This window comes from Mirounga leonina, unplaced genomic scaffold (assembly GCF_011800145.1).
Source record: "Mirounga leonina isolate KUSES-001 unplaced genomic scaffold, KU_Mleo_1.0 Mir_127, whole genome shotgun sequence".
Classification (NCBI taxonomy): domain Eukaryota; kingdom Metazoa; phylum Chordata; class Mammalia; order Carnivora; family Phocidae; genus Mirounga; species Mirounga leonina.
In genome coordinates this window covers 9,145,101-9,159,651 of record NW_023270316.1, presented here as the reverse complement: position 1 = coordinate 9,159,651, position 14,551 = coordinate 9,145,101, and the positions used below count along the sequence as shown (strand labels likewise).

The 14,551-nt window shown below is 38.8% G+C and overlaps 1 protein-coding gene across 8 annotated transcripts in view; it reads left to right on the top strand.

The window, feature by feature from the left end:
* Positions 1 to 14,551, top strand: part of TPP2 (tripeptidyl peptidase 2) — a 70,050-nt gene that overhangs the window by 20,535 nt on the left and 34,964 nt on the right. For all 8 annotated transcript variants that reach the window (XR_004678856.1, XR_004678857.1, XR_004678855.1 and 5 more), the window contains exons 5-10: positions 584 to 708; positions 3,726 to 3,889; positions 6,936 to 7,090; positions 7,727 to 7,803; positions 10,103 to 10,230; positions 12,291 to 12,390. Coding sequence is in view for 5 of the 8 variants with exons in the window: in XM_035003087.1 (XP_034858978.1) it covers positions 584 to 708; positions 3,726 to 3,889; positions 6,936 to 7,090; positions 7,727 to 7,803; positions 10,103 to 10,230; positions 12,291 to 12,390 (749 nt within the window). In the remaining 3 variants the exon portion in view is untranslated. The remainder of the gene's footprint in view (positions 1 to 583; positions 709 to 3,725; positions 3,890 to 6,935; positions 7,091 to 7,726; positions 7,804 to 10,102; positions 10,231 to 12,290; positions 12,391 to 14,551) is intronic.

Here is a 14,551-nt window from a genome sequence, read left to right as displayed (position 1 = left end):
GGGGGTGGGGGGATGGGTTAGCCTGGTGATGGGTATTGAGGAGGGCACGTACTAAATGGAGCACTGGGTGTTATATGCAAACAATGAATCACAGGACACTACATCAAAAACTAATGATGTGATGTATGTTGATTAACATAACATAATTTTAAAAAAATGAGAAAGCTAAAAATAAATAAATAAATAAATGGAAACCGTCCTGATAAAAAATCTAAAACTCAGTAGATAGTCTACTTTGTAGTAATTCTAGAGTTATTTTTGGAACTCAGTTATAGATTATAGATATGTGAGTAACATGTCTTAGCCAAATGAAATCATCACCATGTAGCACAGTGTCTTTCCCAAAGTGGATACAATAAATAAGTATTGAATAGAAGTAGTAGTATTTTTTAAATGTTTACTATATTAATTGATATCTGCATCATTAAATTGAATTACAAGTTGCATAGATATAAAAAGAAAACTTTCTTACATTTTTCCAGGATAAATGGCTTTACTTTTGGTCTGTGTCTTTGGTTGTATGTTAATAGAACTTTTCAAGAGCACAAAATGTACTATATTAATATATTTTCTAATTGACTAGGCAAATAAACTAATCAAGGAGGAACTTCAAAGTCAAGTAGAATTGCTAAATTCTTTTGAGAAAAAATACAGTGATCCTGGCCCTGTGTATGACTGCTTGGTGTGGCACGACGGTGAAGCCTGGAGGTAAACTTCATGTATTATATAGACCTTCACTTAAAAATATGTTTTTATCTACTCTGAAGAACATTAAACTCCCAGAACTGTCCAGAGAGTTGTTTAAGTGACATTAATATCACTAATCGGAACTATTTGAGAGCCAAATTGGCTTTTGGGTAGTTTTGGATAAGCCCTTTGAACTTCTTAGATACTAAACCTAACCCTTATGTGTTTTAAAGAAATTTGTTTCATTAACAGACAGTAACTGTTAACCAGATATTAGCCCATGTTAATCATTGGTAGACATAGGAATGTTCCTGATTGGGGCTGGGCAATTTGGAAAGTAAGCGCAAGAGAGTGCTGCAGAGCATCTGTTACTCGTGTTTTAAGGACAAAGGAGTACAGTTGAGTGATGATTTCTCAAATAGAGACCAGGTAGCTAAGTCGCAGTGAGGCCGTATAATACAGTTGGAAGAGCTCAGTCTCTGAGATGGAATCCGAGCTATGTGACCTTGAACACTGTCTATACCTCCAAGCCTGTTTCCTCGTCTGCTAATTGGAATAATAGTAGTACATCCCTAGAGGGTTTGGGGAAAATTAAATTTGATGTATGCACTTGATAAATGTAAGCTCTTCCTCCTGCTGCTACTATTGTTAATAATAACGGTGGTGTATACCAGGTTACCTGTCATGTACACTTGTCAGTTTCTTTCTCAGTGAATTATACACAGCAGTTGTGTTTCTTGTAATTGGCTAGTAAATGTCTTGATAAAAGCTGAAGTCACTGGAGTAACAATTTAGAGAATGTTATAATCCATGAAAAATGCAGCAGAGTTACGCTGTCAGGTATTACTGGAAATAATTTAACTTTTGTTTGCATGGTACTGTATACCATGTGGGGCTTTGATTCCCCCACCCCATCTCAGAGTTAGAGCCAGAATTTTTTGAGGAGAATCTTCGAGATCCTAAAGCAAATCTTCAGATTTGTCATTTCAGAAATGCCAGCCATTTCTGAGGGAAGCTGAAGTGACCTTAAGCGCCTTGGCTTTTGTTTTTACAAAGATTTAAACCCACATCACTGCCCTTAGCCCGTAACCTAGCATAACCATACTCTTTAAGTGTTTGTCACTCAATATGGAGCAAACACTGGTTGAGAAGACAGTATTTGTGGAGGATTACATGAAGGAAAGGCCATTAACTGTTTTTTTTTTTTTTTTCCAGTGGTTTTTGACCTTGTTATCTCAGATTTCCTTTGAGTTTGATGAAAGCTGTGGATTTTTTCCATAGAAAATTGGACAAAGAAATGTATTACAAATGTCCAGGAATTTATAACCCAATCCCCCTGTCCTGCCCCCCACCCCCCCGCCCCACACACACAGGTACTCTTATCCTACCCATGAACCTCATTTCCATGTTCCCTTTCTGCTATTCTGACAATTGTCCTTGAACTAAGCCAGCCACCTTCAGAAAGTCGTACCCTTGTACCTTATGCATACTTGCCCTCTGTGGCATTATTGAGGGAAGTCTCTCAATTTTTTATTGATATTTTGATATAGTGCTTGAATGTTGAGTCACTTCATATTGATGGTGGTTACAGGAAACTGATCTGTGGAATATGTCAATGTATTTGCTGTGAGAATGTTGTTAAAGATGTTGATTCCTTCGTTCTTTCATCCTTTGGCAAGTATTTGTACCTTCTTTGTACCAGGCAGATTCTAGAGAAGCTCTTCCATGGACTCTAGACTCTGGAAGCAAGTATGAGAACATCTGAGCCCATCTCAGAAGCATCATGAAAGATTTCATTGAAGGATCAGCTCAAGTTAGCAGAGAGGGTAGGGGCAGGGCTTGAGGTAGAGGGGAAAGTCAAGAGGATGAGGGAGGAACTGCCAGGAATTTCGAGTGTCTGATGGGCTGGATGAAAGAAACAGAGGACCTCAGAGATGATTGCCAGGATGGATACTGGCCAGTTACATGCTTTTAGGAACCAAAAGTGCTACTCTGTCTAGCAAATGGGGACATTTGGTGGAATATATTTTACCTGTTAATCTCAGTCCTAATTCCATTTGATAATGCTACTTGTTTTCTGTTTGTCTCATTTTCGCCATTAGTGTTCAGTCTCCTGTATTTTCCTATATTGCGTGTCTTTTTTTGAAATGCCATAAATCATTTTAGCCCACATTGATGAGGGTTTACATAAAAACAAACGGACAGTTTCAGAGATCGTTCTGTCCAAACTGTCATAGTTTGTTAATAAAATAGTATCTATAAGAAATGCCCTCTCTATACTAGTGGGCCTCCATTAATTCACTATAGCAATTGTGATTGACTCTAGCTTGTTTAAAGCACCGTTCTTCTTATCTAGCAAATCTGCAGAAGGCCTAATAGCTAAAAACATAATGTTGACCTTTAAGTGATGTGCATTCCATGTATGATTTTTATTTTATTTAGCTGTAATCAGATATTTTGTAGTATTTGGAATATATACTTTAAAAATTATAGCGGTAATAAAATGGGGAAAGAACAAACAGGAGGACAACTATAAAACTGTGTAGAAAGTACTTGTGTAAAAAATGTTTGCCTAAGGCTGTTATAACTATGGGGATGAGGCACAGTCTATAGTTCATCTAGTTTCAAGGAGGCTGCATACACTGTTGTATTCATGAAACCAATTCTAATAGAAGCAGAAGGGAATAAGGCCTAGGCTATGTGTCATAATCATCCTGAACTAGTCTAAAGCTCTAGGCTAAGCTTTGGTCTAATTTCTTAAGTGGCTAGATGGTTTTCTGCCTGGAGTTTTGTGACGGACGGTGTTGCTAAACTCCTTTATACATGCCTTCATTTAAAGGCTGGTTCCTTTAAGCTTCTTACCTAGTCTTTACTGGTGACTTTGAAACAGAAGACTCTAAAGCCAGCAGTTACTGTGTGTTTGTTGTGACAAAACAGACAAGACAGTAAGAAGGTACCTAATAAACCATACCACGTTATTTTTAGAAAGCCAAAGAAAATAGGTAAATTTCACTATCTACTCTATTCTCAATTTACAGAGCCTGCATTGATTCGAATGAAGATGGGGATTTGAGTAAATCTACCGTATTGCGAAACTACAAAGAGGCCCAAGAATATGGTTCCTTTGGCACAGCTGAGATGTTAAATTACTCTGTTAATATATATGATGATGGAAACCTGCTCTCCATTGTGACCAGTGGAGGTATTCTGTTTCAGATTTGCTAATTAGAGATAAACTTTTGACATGGTAAGGTATTGAACTACTATAGTCTTAAAGCAGCCTTAGAGAGAACTTAACTTTAGCAATTCTACCTAAAGAACTAGGTATGGGATAATAAATGGGATTTGATCCCCTTAGTAAGGTATTGTTTTCTTTAAAGTCATAATGATGTAGGATCCATTCCAAGAGTAGTACAGGCATGGTCCAGCCACGAAAAAATCATCAACATAATTCATATTATGGAAATTCCTTTGGAAGGAACTTTACTTCCACATACTACCTCTTAAGCAATTCACCTACAAGTACAAAGTCAGGTAAAAAGATCCTCATACGGGAGCGCCTGGGTGGCTCAGTCATTAAGCATCTGCCTTTGGCTCAGGTCATGGTCCCAGGGTCCTGGGATGGAGCCCCGCATCGGGCTCCCTGCTCCGCGGGAAGCCTGCTTCTCCCTCTCCCACTCCCCTTGCTTGTGTTTCCTCTCTCGCTGTGTCTCTCTCTGTCAAATAAATAAATAAATAAAATCCTTAAAAAAAAAAAAAAAGATCCTCATACGGCAGTCTATGTAATTTCAAAAAAGTTGGAAACTCTCCAAATATCCAAAAGAACAGGTTAATTTAAAACTGTATTATTCATTGTGGAATATTTATATGGCAAACAAAATGAATAGATCTACATATACCTATATTTATAAATCTCAAATACAAAATTTTAGTGAAAAATACATTGATAAAACATTTGTGTAAAATTGTAAAACATGCTAAATAATACTATACAGTATTCATGGATGTGTGTGTGTGTGTATGATGAAAATATAGATGGGAAGAATATACACACCAGCTTCTGGATAGTGGTTACTTCTAGGGAGGAAACAAGGACAGCTTTAACTCTTATCACCCCCTCTCCCAATACTATTGAGTTATAGTTGAAGTATAATAAACTGCATGTATATATACACAATTTGATAAGTTTTGATAGATATGTATACCCAGGAAACCATTATCCCAGTCAAGATAATGAACATATCCATCCCCACTGTAAGTCTGCTTGTCTTCTTTTGTAATCCAGCCCTGTCTCTACCCACAGCCCCAGGTAGCTCCTGAACTGCTTGCTGTCAGTCTAGATACTGCATTTTCTGACATTTTGTATAAGTAGAATAGTTACAGTATAAAATTCATCCATATTATGGTTATAAATTGCTTGTTCCTTATTGCTGAGTAGTATTTCATTATGTGGATACACCGTGGTTCATTTATCCATTCACCTATCAGTGGACATTTGGATTGTTCTAACATTTGGGTCCAAGTCTCTGTGCAAATATGTTTTTGTTTAATTTGGACTGGTATCTAGGAGAACTGGTTGGATGTGGTAGGTATGTATTTAACCTTTTAAGAAACACAGTGGCTGCACCCTTTCACACTCCACCAGCAGACTACGAGTACTCCAGAGCTCCACGTTCTCGTCCACATGTGGTGGTGGACAGCCTGCTGACATTTATCCACTCTGACTGGTGGTGGCAAGTGGTTTGGGGGAGGGGGTGACATTAAAATCCAGCTTCCCTATTTTTCATTGGAAAAAATAAGAAAGGAAGAATTGGTGACATTGGGTCCATATTCCTGTGTGACAGCAGGTGTCTAGAGCATGGGACTCTGAGCATTGCAGCAGGCAGAAGGGTCATGTGCTCCCATTTCTTCTGGAGCTATGACGACTGTGTCGTTACCCAAACATTAAGGCCTGGTGCCAGTAGGCGTTTATTGTTTATCTGACAGTAGTGGGAGATTTCTCTCTACCCATGTCTTTTAAGAAAATTTTTCACTTAAAAAAAGAAACCCTAGCTGTTTTGTTTTGCTTTTGCTTTATTGATAATATGACATACTATGGAAAAGTATGCAAATCACAAATTGTATACACATTGAATTCTCACAAAGTGGATACTTTTGTGTAACCAGGTCAAGAAATAAAACATTGTCAAAGCCCCATCTTGTCTCTTCCTAAACAGTAATCTACCCTCAGTCCTCCCAGAGTTAATTACGGTCCTGATTTCTATCACTGCATTAGTTTGAACCACCCAATAATATTGCTGTTTTTATAGGTCAGAAATTACTAAATAGTGGCACTTTCATATAGTTCAACCCAAGGTGATGTGTTTCCATTTATATACATGGGATTATTCAGTATATATCCTTCTGTGTGTGAATTCTTTAGATCAACCTTATTTTTGTGTGCTTCATCTCACAATGTTTAGAAGTAGTTCCTATTTATTGTTGTATAATATTTAATCCATGAATGCACCATATATCCATTTACTTTTGATGGATCTTGGTGTTGTTTCAAGTTTCTGAATTTTGCAAGCGGTGCTGCCATGAATGTTTTTGCATGTGTCTTTTAGCATGCATGTGCACGCATTTCTGTTGGGGGTAAGGCTGGGAGTGGAATTGCTGGATCGTAGGTATGCCCTGTGTTCAGCTTTCCAAAATGCCGGTCTCTACTCCCACCAGTAATGTAGGAGTGAGCGCACGTCCTCCTCCACAGTTGCTGTTGTCGGCCATAAAGGCGTAGCCATTCTGAAAGGTACGCTGAGCTATCTCATTGTGGCTTTGATTTGTGTTCCCCAGATGACTAATGAAGTTGAACATCTTTTCATATATTTATTTGCCATTGGTTATCCCCCTTCTGTGAAATGCTTTCAAGTGTTTTACCCATTTTTCTTCTGGGTTCTCTCTTGGATCAGAAAGCTTATAATCTGGATATAAGCACTTTGTCAGTTGTGTATGTTGCAGATCCTTTCTCACCTTTGTAACTTGCATTTTGCTTTCAATGAACAGGATAGAATCCAGGGTAGCAGAATAGTGTATGTAGTTGAAAAAGTTTCATTTTTTGTGAATTATTGATGAGACTTAATAATATATAGTTAGGTGTTAAAGTGAGAGAATATTTTTATTTCATCATGCTTAGTGATATGTAAATCGAATGGTTAAAACTTAGAATCTCTGAAAATATTCCGTCGTGGTCCCCTCTTTTTTGCCTCTAGGAGCTCATGGAACACACGTAGCTAGTATAGCCGCTGGGCATTTTCCAGAAGAACCTGAACGGAATGGTGTAGCTCCCGGTGCTCAGATTCTTTCCATCAAGATCGGTGATACCCGACTGAGCACGATGGAAACAGGCACGGGCCTCATACGCGCCGTGAGTATTGGGGAGGTGTTGCTTTAGAAGAAAAAGGATGGGTAACCGTGGGTAGGTCTAGGTTTATAAGTTGTTCTTGATTTTACTGAGAAATGTTGGACTGTATTTGGTATACAGGACTTTGAGGAAGCTAAAACGTTAATGCAGTTTTAAATTATTTTTATTAAAAATTATTAAGATGCAGTTTTTTAGAAAATACAAAAATATTATATTATACTTCTCATTTCTATTAAGTCCCCTAGCACACTATTTTGAGATACTTTAAAAAAAAACCCACACCGACCTTTTATCCAGCTTGCTCCATCAGTCTAGAAAGGATTTCATTTACAGTCTGTGTTTCCTTTTAACGTATGAATTAGATTTTACTTTAACTTCAGTGATTTTAGAATTTAGTAAGAACCATTCCATTCTGCACATGCTAGTTGTGTTTTTTATTGACTATTTACTATACTCTGTGTCTCTGCCTACCTTTTTTTGTTTTTTTAAGTTTTTCAACTTAAAAGTTGGAAGTAACAGATACATTTGGATTTGAAATAGAAGATGATTGGTTAAGAAACTGGGATTCCATGCCTTTATTTTACTGGCTGATCTTTGTATAAATTGCTGCCTAAACTAGACTCTTCATCTCTTTAATAGATGATAGAAGTCATAAATCATAAGTGTGATCTTGTCAACTACAGCTATGGAGAAGCAACTCACTGGCCAAATTCTGGGTGAGTGTTCTCGGATACTTGTGAGCCGTAGACTTTAGCTGATGGAGAGTACGGAGTGTTTTTATAACTGGATCGTACACCACAACTGAAAACGAGCAGTCCCATGGTTAGATGATAGTGTGTATCTCGTAAACCCCCGGCCCCTGTTCCCACGGTCCTGTCTGTGATGTCGTGATTCCCTCCTAGCCAGGAAGACTCACCGCCCCATCCCTCATTACAGCTCCTCGTTGACAAGCAGCCTGAACTCTTCCAGGTGTACTGACCTGACAGAATGCTAGACTTGCTGCAACCTGCTGATCTCTTCAGTGATCCCACCTGACCTGCTGAACTTATTATTAGTTGGATACTCAGACTCACATTGCATTTTAAGTTCGTGAGCAGGAATCTCAGATGGTCACTCAGCATTGCCTTCGATCATCTGCATTTACTCTTTCACTCCTGTATGGTCATTTACACCTTCTTTTCTCCTCGAAGACCTTCAGCGACCTGTCCTTTCTTCCTTTAGCTAATGTCCTTACCTCTTTCCCAGAGAAGATAGAAGCCCTCAGAGGGGGCTCCTGACCTTCCTACAGCCTACTCTGACCCCACCTTCTCTGCCTTCCCTTCTTGTGTAATAAATGAAGTGCTTGCGGGGGCGTCTGTGTGGCTCAGTTGGTTAAGCATCGAACTCTTGGTTTCAGCTCAGGTCATGATCTCAGGGTCATGGGATGGAGCCCCGTGTTGGGCACTGTGCTCAGCACAGAGTCTGCTTGAGATTTTATGCCTCTTTCTCTCCCTCCGCCTCTGCCCACCTCCCATCCCTATTCCCCCATCTGGTGCTCACCCACGTGCATGCACACACACTCTCAAATAAATAACTGGATAAAATCTTTAAAGATTAAAATAAATGAATAAAGTAAATGAAGTGCTCAGGGTTAAAAGTCACTCAGGCACTGGCTGTCTGGTTGCCATTTCCTCTCCTTAAAAACTGCTCCCAGACAGACAGATCTCTTCCTTTCACACTGCTTTCCCTCACTTCTCCAGCAGAGCGTGGTTGGTTGGTATAGTCACCGTTGCTGAAGCTCCTTGGTGCAGTTTGATGTGTGTCACATGACCCCCTGCCTTCTTGTGTCATGGTGTCCTCCTGCTAAATTCAGCGGCTCAGCCTTGAACTCATGTTACTTCACCTTTTTTTTCTTCACAATAATAACTTTGAAATGACTTCATTTAGAGTGTTTACTTAGTGGTCACCTCTCCCCCATTCCCACTAGGCCATCCATATCTACCTGTCACCCAGTTTCTGAAGCTCTTTAATAAAGCTCTGCCAAGATGAAAATTTTACCAAGCCAGACCCTATAGTTTGCTGTTTTCAAATAGCTCAGTTTTCTCCGATAATCAGGACTAGGTTTCTTGTGACACATCACTTTCCTGCCCTTGTGACAATCACCCTGCCATCCTCACTCATTTCTTTTGTGAACATAAACTTGCCCTCTTCTCTTGCCTCAGTACCTTTTTTTACCTAAGTGTATTTCTTTCTTCCTTTGACGTTCATCCTTTTAAGGTCCTCTTTCCCTAATGTTCTTCCCTTCCCACTCAGGATTGTGGCGTTCTTGGCCGTATGCCTTTTTTCTATTGACTGCATTTTCTCAATGGTCTAACTTCATCTCCTTTATTTAATACCAGTACATTTCTTGTTTGCTGTCCAGTTCTAACGAGACCCTGTATTTTAAATCTTACTCTGAAGTTCTCCCTATTTCCTTAGTTCCCCTTCACCTTTGCCACTAATCATAAATATATGTAGGAATCCCCTGCGGAGTCATTTCTAAATACATTATATTAAGAGGAGGGTGGAAGACAAACTCTCTGTTTCCCCACTAGCTAATCAAATCCCTTCTATTATTGCAGTATTTGCTTTTGGGCCCTACCTATATTCCACGTTGAATCTGGCATTCTTCCCACATTGACCTTGGTCCCATGACTCCTTCCTTACACTAAAATCCAGCGGAGGTGTGTCGCTTGGCTTGGCTGTCATGTTCCACCAACGGTGGATGTGCCAAAAGTTACTCAACCACACGTTCTAACAGTATTTTGGTATTATACACACCGAGAATAAGGCTAAGCATTTATAGTCTGCGAATGTCCCTTGCTTCTAATGCACACCTCTTCCTTGTAGCCGCTGTTTGAGTTCTACTACTAAGAACCCATCTTTTAGTTTGGTTTTTATGAAAACTGTATTTAAAAATCTCTTCACAGTATAATAATACATGTCTTGAAAAATGGGACTGTTTTCTATCTCAAAGAAATTCTCTCTGTGTTTCAGGAGAATTTGTGAAGTAATCAGTGAAGCAGTGTGGAAGCATAACATCATTTACGTTTCAAGCGCTGGGAATAACGGTCCATGTCTTTCTACGGTCGGCTGTCCGGGTGGAACGACATCCAGTGTCATAGGTTAGCTTCCTGCTTGAGAAATAGACTTATTTAAAAACAAGCAGGGAATCTGACGTTAATTGTATCTCTGCTGTATGCAAGCCCCTCTGGACCTTGAGTGTGTGCCCTCAGGAAGGCAGAGTCTGGCGGAGAGCTGCTACCCTGAGGCGGGTGGGAGGAAGTGGTGTGAGGCAGGCACAGGGGCAGTCTGGCTTAGCAGAAGTGCAGGTACTTCTGATTCAAGAATCCAGGTGAGGCTTTCGGAAAGAAGCGTGGCAGTGAGGATTTCGAGAGGTAGAAATGAGCAAGGAAAGGCTTTTCCAGACTAAGTGAGCAACATAAACACAGAGACTTGCTTCACTTTTTATTTATAGTATATGACTGCTTATTTATAGAATAGTTTCCTCCTTTAATTTCTCTTGGGTCATGCAGAGAGAATCAGATGTCAAGAAAGGGAGCTTTATTAATGAGAAGAAAAGCAGCTGAAACACATTTATTCTATGAACGTGGCTTCTCTTCCACCGTTCGGTCTGTCGGGTATGATGTGGTGGTGTCTGTTTCACTGCACTCGATGGGGAAGATGCCCCTCAACAAGAGTTAAGGGAGATCAAAATGAGTTGCATACATAATATGAAGATGATAAAATTAGCTGTAGCTCCCAACTTGTGCGAAAACACCCACAAAGCGTAACACCCACCCCTGTTTTTTAATACAAGGCATGAATGAGGAGGATAATGAACTCAGAGAACAAATAGGTCATAATTGATGCCTAGAATTTTTTCCTTTATTTTTAAATTTGAGATCAGTATAAGGCTAATACCTCTTAACATTTGTAATTGGTTGCATGACAAGAAATGCTGTTTGGTCCCAAATAATTTTTCTGATATATACATCATTAACCGCTTGAATGTATACATATTATAGTTATTATTAAAGGCATACAGATATTGTATGTTACAGATACATAATAATATTTGGGTATCCAAGTTTAGAAACTGGTCCTTTAAAAAATTTAAATAACTGGGATCTTAGCTTATAGGGCATACTTTTATTTATAGCTTCTAAATCTCAAGCAAGGTGTAGCTTGCTTTGTGTAATTTAAAACCTCTTGCTGAAGTAATTGTTAAATCGTGTGTTGAGACAGTAGTGCCTACCAGTGATCTGTCCTTTGTATTTCGCTTCTCTAGATATTTTAAATACACAAATTAAAATGAAACAGAAAATAGAACTGAAAGGTACTTAAAGATCAAAATCCACCCCTCTGCCACAGTACTCGGTGTTTTGGCATTTTCTTATCCCCAGACTCACTGAAAAACTTAAACTACATTTTACAAGTGATTACAATTTTTTTATAACAGTGGCAAGCACTGTTAACCTAAATCCTCTTAACTCACATATTTTATCCAGTCTTCTATTCTGCATGTATGTATGTTGTAAAGAATTAGGAGCTGGCCGACCTGGATTCTAAGTCTTTTCTCTGCCAGTCACTATACGTTTAGTACATTTTTTTCAGCCCTTTCTAGGCCATTTCCAGATTTCTAGGATGAAGAAAATGAGTTTGATCCCTGTAAGTCTATGAATTTAGAGCCTTTTTGACTAGTCTGCCTTTACATATTTATCTGGAAGACTGCAGCATGTTAAATGTCTTTGCTGTTTGCTCGTTTTTACAGCCATTTTGTGGAAGAGGGATACTGCCAACTTTATGGGTAGAATTTTGGATACAATGGTCATTTAAAAATGAAGGCAAACTAATTCCGTTATTTTCCTAAAGTTATATTTTATAGTTTAAAACAAATTTCTCTTTTTCTTTTACACACAGTTTTAGGTATATTTTTGTCTTTAATCTACATGAGAATCCTGGTAGGTGTTTTTATATTCAAAACCAAAGCACCTAGTTTAATGTCTGGTACATAGTAAACTTTCCTTGCTTATTAAGTTTTCTTTCTTTCCATTTATGAACAAGGACTGTGGTACAGGGTGATTGAGTGATTTACGCACGGTCACACAGCTGAGTGAACAGTGGGTTTAGAATTAGGATCTAATTTTATGTCCTTTTGTTCATGATGAACTTCATCCCACAGGTGTTGGTGCATATGTTTCTCCCGATATGATGGTTGCTGAGTATTCTCTGAGAGAGAAATTACCAGCAAATCAGTACACATGGTCTTCAAGAGGCCCCAGGTAGGTTGAGAGTAGTACACGGGTCTGTTACAACTATTTTGTTAAACTACATGGTGGGAAGGGACAAAGTTTTGGTAACTTTACCAGGTACTTTTTGGTTTTTACTTTTCAACTTTTTCATTTTGAGGAACAATCTAATTTCAGGGAAACATAATTAAAGGAATAAATTACAGATATTTTTATTGTTAGATGTATGACATAACTGTTCTGAGTATAAGATTAGCAAAATTGGGGACACCTGGGTGGCCCATTTGGTTTAGTGTTTGCCTTTGGCTCAGGTCGTGATCTCAGGGTCCTGGGATCGAGCCCAGCATCGGGCTCCCTGCTCGGCGGGGAGTCTGCTTCTCCCTCTCCCTCTGCCTACCACTCCTCCTGCTTGTGCTCTCTCTCTCTCTCTCAAATAGACAAACAAAATCTTTTTAAAAAAAAAAAGAGAAAAATTGGTTGGAATCAGGTCAAATGTGGTAATGCCAAATTTAATCCTCTGAATTACAGATATCTTCCTACTCTTTCCTAGATAATTTCTTCTTAAAAAATAAACTTATTTCAGTAGTTTACTATAACTGTTAGTGAAAGCACTCAGGCTATAGGTCTCCATGTGGATTATCAAGCCTTTCCTGTATCATCACCATATACTGCCCACATCAGCCCAACTAATTGGCCTAAAACTCCACATCTGAATAAGAGTGGCCAGGATTCAGAGTCAAAGTTGGCAAAGGTTTACATGTTTTATATTCAGTTAATAAAAGTACTAATTATTAAACTTAATGATTCTCTTCTAAAATTGATTTTGAAATATTTTATGTACAGTCAGTATAAGCACAAAGTAACAAAGAATGTTTAAACCAGCCTTTGTTAGTCTTATTTGCCCGTAGAACATTTAAAGAATTATTTCAAGAAAAATGAGTTCATTGGGGCGCCTGGGTGGCTCAGTCGTTAAGCGTCTGCCTTCGGCTCAGGTCATGATCCCGGGGTCCTGGGATCGAGCCCCGCATCGGGCTCCCTGCTCGGCAGGAAGCCTGCTTCTCCCTCTCCCCCTGCTTGTGTTCCCTCTCTCGCTGTGTCTCTCTCTGTCAAATAAATAAATAAAATCTTTAAAAAAAAGAAAGAAAAATGAGTTCATGAATGGGCACCTGGGTGGCTCAGTTTGTTAAGTGTCTGCCTTCGGCTCAGGTCATGATCCCGGGGTCCTGGGATGGAGCCCCACGTCGAGCTCCTGGCTCAGCGGGAGTCTGCTTCTCCCTCTCCCCCTCCCCCTGCTTGTGCTCTCTCGCTGTGTATATTTGTGTCTCAAATGAATAAATAAAAAAAAAGAATCTTTAAAAATGAGTTCATGAATTACGGGGGAAGCTTGGTTCGCAAACCAGTTATTCTAGGAATTGAGAGAATTTGTTCATGTTTACTGTGCTATAAACATGGAATATTATTGCAAATATGTTGTTTAATTATTAGGGTATAAAACATTGAGTAGTGATCTCTGAACGGGGCATATTCTGTGTACTATTTGAAAAATCCTCTTTGTCAGGAAAGACTGTCAGACATACAGAATTTACTTGACTTCCTGGTGTTTACAAGTATGGCATATTTCTTAAAGACGGATTACCAAATACTGTCTACATAAGCATGTTTTAAATTTTTATTACATACTGCATTTTAGAAGAAAAACATCACTAGCTTTTTTAAGGAAACTTATATCATGTTTAGGTAAAGTTTTTTAATAAGGAATATAAAAGTTATATGTAAAGAAAATTTTACTTTATTTGTATATTTTTTATTTTTTTTAAGTAGGCTCCATGCCCAACATGGGACTTGAACTCACAGCCCTGAGATTGAGTCACACACAGCTCTACCAACTGAGCCAGCCAGGCACCCCCCAGTTTTTTTTTTTAATAAAAATTATATTTATATATCATGGAATCCTTTTTATTTTTTCTTTTTAATTTATTACCTTATGTTAATCATCATACCTTACATAATTAGTTTTTGATGTAGTGTTCCATTGATTCATTGTTTGCATATAACACCCAGTGCTCCATTCAGTATGTGCCTTCCTTAATACCCATCACCAGGCTAACCCATTCCCCCACCCCTCTCCCCTCTTAAAACCCTCAGTTTGTTTCTCAGAGTCATGGAACCCTTTTTTAGAGCACTTAGTAAATGC